The sequence below is a fragment of the Neolamprologus brichardi genome, chromosome 9 (genome assembly GCF_056152115.1).
Source record: "Neolamprologus brichardi isolate AB-2024 chromosome 9, ASM5615211v1, whole genome shotgun sequence".
Taxonomy (NCBI): Eukaryota; Metazoa; Chordata; class Actinopteri; order Cichliformes; family Cichlidae; genus Neolamprologus; species Neolamprologus brichardi.
The window spans coordinates 1,345,541-1,353,329 of NC_142112.1; the positions used below are offsets into that span (position 1 = coordinate 1,345,541).

At 41.7% G+C, this 7,789-nt stretch overlaps 1 protein-coding gene across 1 annotated transcript; it reads left to right on the forward strand.

Moving 5' to 3' along the window:
- Positions 1–1,327: 1,327 nt before the first annotated feature.
- Positions 1,328–6,996, forward strand: LOC118453601 (tartrate-resistant acid phosphatase type 5). Its single transcript, XM_087845545.1, has 6 exons — positions 1,328–1,448; positions 2,748–2,938; positions 4,458–4,585; positions 4,796–4,987; positions 5,198–5,345; positions 5,592–6,996. The coding sequence occupies exons 1-6, from the start codon at positions 1,373–1,375 to the stop codon at positions 5,829–5,831; spliced, it is 975 nt and encodes a 324-aa protein (XP_087701671.1). The 5' UTR covers positions 1,328–1,372; the 3' UTR covers positions 5,832–6,996.
- The last annotated feature ends 793 nt before the right edge of the window (positions 6,997–7,789 follow it).

Sequence of the window (7,789 nt, forward strand, 5' to 3'; positions counted from 1 at the left end):
ATATATATAGATATATATATATATATATATAATCATAATAATCTGACAATAACTATAATATTGACCATATTATATTTACATTACCACAGTGAGATGACTTTAGTCTCATGGCCAACATTAACTAATTGTTATTTACTAGCTAATCTTAAATGACTGTTCAGTACAGAAATGAAGCCCAACAATCATGTTTTACAGTCCTGTGGTCTCAGCCTCAGATACTCAACTAAGTGATGTCATGACAAAAATGAATGACCAACAAAACATTTTTCTCCTTCATTTCTGTCACACAAAGCTGTATGAAATGTGTCTCGCGGTTAGTATCATGGTTGCTAGGCAACCTGAACAGCGCGATGAAGGCTAGACCGTCCCATTTCACAAGCCTCTCACTTCCGCACTTCTCGTACTTATAGTACGCAACGTACGTAGTACGCGTAGTGCGCGTACTTCAAGCGTGCAGACCCTGAATTGGGACACAGCTAGTGAGTCCTGACAGGGAGCTTCTCCTGTACTGGCTTCCTTTGAAGTTCTCACCATCTCTATTTTTAAGAAACTTAAAAACTTTGCTTTTCATAAAATTACCACAAAAGAACTAAACTTTGTGTTTGTTGATTTTATTTCTGTTGTAACAATGTTTCTCTTATTTGCCCATAAATAGTAACACAGTTAGAAGGACAATGCACCTGTGAGTTGTGCAGCATCCATGAAACACCAAATTTTTCTCTACCAATGTCACATTTTCTGATACGTTGGTGTTTATCAGAGGGGATGACTGAAGTGTGAACTATCTGGCACTACATCAGTGAAAGTGAATTCACTTCCTACTGGAACAAGCATGGTTATCTTGGAGGCTGGACGGTCCCCGGCTGTGTGGGATCACTATCTGCAGCGAGGAGCCTCCGGTGATGACGAGGCTTTTCCACGGAGGGTGACAACACCACACTGCTGTGACCCAGTGCACCAGTCAGCATAGCGCTCTCTGCACAGCCTGTGTTTAGTTAAATTACTCTGATTTAGGAATTGCTGTCGTCGTTAGCTTTGAATGACAGTATAATAAAAGTGACACACTAACCACAGGAAACACCCACACAGGTGGTTAATCTCGTTATGTTTTTGCTTTTTGCAGAGAGGTTTGTCTTTAGAGCTTCCTTTAAAATCATTTAAATGTCAGTAAGACTTCATGCAGAGCAGGAAATACTGAAAGTGTGACGGTCTGCACTTCTTTTACTCGCTGCAGTGTCACAACATGTCTGCGTAGAGCAACTGCAGTCGGTTTGTACTTTGACCTGCTGATCAGCTGATATCCTGTTTTTCTCGCCCGGCCTGATGCAGGAAGTTTCAGGTTTGTTTCGGTTTTAAACAGCACAGTGAAGCCATGGACAGGCTCATGTGTACAGTGTTGATTCTGAGCTTTCAGAACTTGTGGAAAGGCCTCGACGCTGTGGACCAAGGTAGGCTGCTGCTCATGTCAGTCAGTGTTAGGTTTGATTTACAGTGTGTTGACCTGTCACACAGGAAGCACATGAAGAGTCATGATTATGGACTCAGGTTCGAGGCTTATATTTGAGCTTAAACATATTATTATTACTTTGTTTCCTTGTTGTGACAGGCTGCTAATAAAGTGCCCAAAGTTACCAAGTTGTGTGTTTAGTGTAGCTGCATCATTGGTTCATCCCTTGAGCTGGGTACCTTTATAAGGCTTGAATGACTGATAGGTCAGTTTATAATAACGATAATATTTATTTGTTGGCCCCTACAACACAAAAAGTTGATCTCTGTCTAAATAAATAAATAAATCTGAGTAAACTCCCAGATGATTAAACATTCAACTATTTTGCTGCTGAGTAAAGAAAATCAACAGCCTATTTATGCCAGATAATTCATAATTTTATTGGGGGGGTTATATTGGTTGGGTCTGATTAATGGGGGGGTCATAACCCCCCGAACCCCTCTGGAATTTACGCCCCTGGCAGTCGTATGACAGGATGCTGTAAACGGACCAAACTTCAGTGAGGAGAACAACTGCGAGGTTAGTCATTCATATACTGCTGCTGGGCTGGAGTTACATCGTAAGGGTTTAAAAACTGAGCTTTAAAATGAACAGTGGTGATAAAGACCGAGAGAGGCCGACAGTGATCACTGACTGTTTTTAGGGGCTTGTTGAGATTAAACAGAACAAGATAAAAAGCATTAAAACATGTTGAAAACACAACAGCCTTAATAATCACAGAGTAGTTTGGACTGAAGCAGGTTTCATCAGTTAACGATTGGCTATCCCACCTGCTGTGAATGTTTTAACGCAGTACAGTTGTTATTATTATCACTTGTCACGTCCTGTTTATGACACTTCAAACAAATAACATTCATATGAGAAACAAAATTGTCTTGTGTAAACTGCATGTGGTGTTAAATAGGCCCATACTACTGTACTTTAATGTCGGTCATAAGTACTTTAAGAGCCATATGTTTTATGAGGTGGTGCTCATTGTGAAACGGCTGAGAACCACTGATTTAGGTCATATGGCACCACTAGAGGGCAGCATGGGGCACAATATTTAGTGCTGTTGTTGCCCAGCCAAAGTAATAAACAAGAAGGTTGTGAATCCACCATCTGGCCGGGGCCTGTCTGTTTGAATGTTCACCATTTGTTTTCATTAAGGCATTTCACACAGTTTTTAAACCACAAAACCATTCACGTGTATGTATCTGTCTGTGGATGGTGCACACAAAAGTGTCTTCATTGTCTGTAGGTGTCCTGAACTTCGTGGTGCTTGCAGACTGGGGTGGGCTGCCTTTGCCTCCTTACTACACTGCTCAAGAGAAAGCTGTTGCTGCAGAGATGGAGAGACTGGCCCAATCCGAGGGCGTGGACTTTGTTCTCAGCCTTGGAGATCACTTCTATTTTAGCGGCGTCAAGGATGTGGAAGACCCACGCTTCAAGGTATATCATATCAGGACCCGTGCATTAACAGCTGTTGATATATTCTGTTGAGCTCTTCTTGTAGCCCCAGACTTTGCGATGAATAGCATCTCTTCAGAGTTTAGTCTACCCTAAAGGATTTTGCAGGGTGATGTCATTTCCTTGGCTAAAAACTAAAATGTTACAAATCAAAAGCATAGTTTTAGATTTGTAGTTAGCACTTCTCACTGGTGTTGCTTCACTCTTTTACAGTGAAGATCAGCAGGGATAATTTATTCTCTGACAGTTTCTTTGTGAACTTCACAATAGGTGAGAGAACCAAAAGAAACCCATAGCAACAGGAAGCTTGTCCATGTTTATCTCTGCTGGACTGAATGTGGCTTGAGATTTCCAAAGAAACACACGATCACCATATTCCCTGCAAAGTGCAGACTGGAGAGACAGTACTGGTACCCAGTGTTGGGAAGGTGACTTTTAAAGTGTATTCCACTACAGATTACAGATTACATGCCCCAAAATGTAGTTTGTAACGTATTCTGTTAAATTACTCAATGTGAGTAAGGCATCCTGAATACTTTACTATTGTCCTGCTTTTTACACCTACATGAATGCACTACTGCTGTGTGATTTATTAGTGTTACTGAGGCACCCCCGCGCTGGCATTAGCTGAGGTTAGGTCAGAGTCTGCTTTCAGAACATGATTATTTGCAGCTAGCAGCTTGCTAATGCTATCATCAGTCTAACAGACTGCAGGCTAAGAGTTGTTGACCCACTAGTGATCACGAGCTTCATCACGAGTCAAGGTGTGATACAAGAACGGAGGCGTGATAAGTATGTTTCAGGTGGAACCATTGTGAGACCTTGCCTTACCCTGTCATGTGACCTGCTGAGGTTACCTGATGTAAATGTCTGGCCAGAGATCTCAAAACTGCATCGTAGCCAGCAGACAGTTGGTGATGTAAGGCAGCCTTTAAAGATGATATGATAAGATATTTAAAGATGATTATTCACAGTGGACATAGATAACTTCTTTCACTCCTCTTTCAAACTTCTCTGTCCACAATGTGAACACTGACATCCTCAACAGACCTTTGTCCTTGAGATGCAGATGTTCTGGTGAACGTCAGTGTTGAGGTTTCCGTTCACCTCCATGCGCGGCGTAGTCCAGAAACAGTGAGCAGTTATCCTTTGTGTCTGCCCTGGTGTGTTTCTATCCACAGAGCTCATGTGAGCAGTGAAGGCTTCTGCTTCCTGGGTTCTGACCCAGGTGTCATCCACGTATCTGTGCCAGTGGCTGAGTGCTTTATTTTCCTCCATGTAAAGGTTGGCTATAATGGGTGACACTGGGGACACTGGCGCACTCATGTTTGTGTCTGTAGACTCTCTTGGGTTTAAACACCTCAGGCTTTAGACTTGCAGGAGCTGCTTTGATGGCAGGTGAAACAGAAGAAGTCCAGTACCTTCAAAGCTTCTAGACTACCATGAGCTGGACGCCTCAGAGCCTACACAGACTAAACTGTGAGGTGTTTGTCCTCCACAGAACACGTTTGAAGGTGTCTTCTCGCAGCCATCTCTACTGGATATACAGTGGTACCTAGCTGCTGGAAACCACGACCATATTGGCAACATCTCAGCACAGATGGCTTACTCTAACATATCCCACCGATGGTAAATATCAAGCAAGGTTTGAGTGAGAAGGTCAGTCTTCTCACACCTGTAGCGTTGACCTGAACTAGTTATCATGTGACTTGCATTAAAATCATGTTTCAGGCGTTGCTAAAACGTGCTCTGATGTTTCGTACACTCGTTTCTGTGATACCTGAGATGATTCAAGGTTCCAGACCTCAGTGTTGCTCAGACGTTATGTTGTCTCTGCAGGAATTACCCAGCTCTTTATTACGATCTCCAGTTTACTGTTCCACACACAAACGTGTCCGTGAGCATCCTGATGATTGATACGGTGGTGCTCTGTGGAAACACGAATGACCGGGTCCAGCCTGTGGGACCAGAGGACTCCACGGCAGCAGCAAACCAGTGGAACTGGATCAGTGCTAAACTGGCCAGCAGCAGGTGATTCGTTTGACCACTTATCTGCAGATGTCTCAATACAAACAAAGATACGTTTGTAGAATGAGGATTTAAATAAATATACAGTGTACAGAATACCAAATAAAGAAGAGCATCAAAGAGAGGGAAACATACACCCACCAGTTTAAACCAGTTAGCTCTGCTGGTGTTGCTGGTCCCTGTGTGGGTTTAAAGGCTGTCTGACTTGTGCAGGTCTGACTATGTGGTGGTGGCTGGTCATTATCCTGTGTGGTCTATTGGCAATCATGGACCTACAGCCTGTCTAGTCGACAAACTACGGCCTCTACTGAAGAAGTACGGAGCCACAGTCTACCTGTGTGGCCATGATCATGATCTGCAGGTGTGTTCACATACAGAACATCACGTTCACCAGTTAAAACCAGTAAATGAAGTGTCTCCACCCAGCACTGAACTGCTGGGACAACCAGTCCTGTGCTATGACCAAGTGTTTCCTGACTGCTGATCAGTTTCTGTGCCCAAACCAGATGATATCATATTTAAACAAAGAGATGCTGGTTTCTGATCTTTGTGTAGAAAGTGTGAAAATGCAACCCATCAAAAGTTTCTCTGTTCTCTCCTCCAACAGTTCATCAGAGAGGATGATGGGAGCTCGTATGTGGTCAGCGGGAGTGGGATGGTCAGTGACCGTTCCACTCGTCACATCAGCAGTGTCCCTCCGTCCTGGCAGCTCTTTTCCAGTCCTGTCAATCACACAGCCGGCGGCCTGGCTTTCTTCCAGGTGACTGAGCGTCAGATGACAGTCAGCTACATGCAGACAGATGGGAAATGTGTTTACCAGGCTGAGCTGCCAAAACGCAAAGTCTGAGGCCGCAGAGAGCGTAACCATCAGGAGCCGCCATGTTTGTTCATGTGCTGCACAGCTTTGTGTCATTTACTCTGGCCTTCTGTAAAATATAAAACCTTCATTTTAATTACAACTTTTAATTATTGTGAAATTAAACAGCTGTTTGGTCAATGATAGTAAATGTAATGCTTTTCACTTCTAATCTTTATGAATAGATCAGTGTGTATGCGTACATACCTGCATATGAATATGTAGGGAAATGTATGTGATGCCACATCACAACAGCAGCCGCTTCAAAGCACTTTATATTGTAAGTTACAGGTGCTGCAATAACACTACAGTTACTTTGTTGAGTACTGTTGCTTCGGTTACAGAAAAGCAGCCTGTGAAGAATAACTCGTTACTATTTTGTAACCATCAGCACTGTTTTCTTTGCTTTTGTTAAACAAATTTAATGTAAATTCACAGTTTCACATTCATAGTCACAGACGGTGTAAAAATAATTAAGCACTGATCGGCTCCTGATCAGTTATCGATCAGATGCTGTGATTGATGATGATGATGGTGATAATCATCTATAATGAAGCTACCTGATTGCAGCTGATGTCATAGATTTGTTCTTTAGAACATGTACAACGTTCCCTCTGGAATCAATATGTTACCACAAAGTAACAGAAATACTTGTTTTCTTGAAATACACTTTTTCTCAGAATGATTGACAATATTTTTCTCTTAATGTGTCCCTGATACTTCTTTGTAATATACGGAGTCCAGTCCCACTGATGAGAGGCTCTGTGCAGCCTCGTCTTCCTCCTGTTACACTCACTCAGAATTACATTTGTCAAGTTACAAGATCAGAAAATTCATTTGACCAAGACGTTTACAAAACTTTAAAGAACTTTTCATTTTGGTGGTGGCAGATCTGCATTTCGACTCGTGAATTAAAGGTTTAGTTACAGCTTTTCCAGGTTCCTCGACTGTGCAAAGGGACGTCTTTGATCTGTCAGTTTTGGACCTCTGGTGATTTTGGTCCAGTGAAGCAGCTGTTTTGTAACACCAGGAACGTCTACTGAACGTCTAGTGTAGAGATGGCACGATACCACTTTTTAATGTCCGATACCGATATCATAAATTTGGATATCTGCCGATACCGATATGAATCCGATATAGTGTGTTTTAATCAATAAAACTGTTTTTTAACATCTTGCTGCATTTTGTATAAGTTCATACTCAAGTTTAAATAAACAACAACACTAAAGCTATTCTGTTATACCTGTATGTAAAAACACACTGCACCCAAAATATTTCATAGTTCAGCAAAACTGATCAATCTAATAAACTTAAACCTGCTCCATCCTCCCTATTCTGGTATTTTAAAGAGTACTTAGCAGAAATATTAAGCAACCTAACTAATAGGGTTGCAAACTCCCAGCAAAAAAAATAGGGAACCACCCTCCACCTCATGATGCTTAATCGACGTAATCAAATTTAATTTGATGCAGGGGGAAAATGCACAGAAATAAATTATTTTTCAAGAATAATTAAATAGATTCAACATCTTTCTTCAACAGAACTGCAGACTGCACAGATGGTTCCCAAAGGAAAAAGTAGTATAGCTTATTAGGGTATATTAGACTTAACAGTTACTATATACAGTAATGGACTTCTATATATTTTACATCAGATTAAAACTTTGGGTGTCAGATTCAGATAATTAATTATTAAAAGCTCGACATTTTAAATGAGAATAAGAAAGAAAAGTATGTCTTTGTGCCCCCTTTTGCCTGTTCATGCCCTATCGGCCCCCCTGGCTAAACTTTGCTAGCTCCGCCCCTGCACAGTTACGTCAGCTGTAGAAAAAGATCCTGGTGTAGAAATAATATTAAATAAATTCTAACAACAGCTGATCAAGCTTAAACGTGCTGCTGTTGTTCAGCTGCTGGTTTCCTCTTTCTGGTGCAAAGTGAGACAAAAACAAA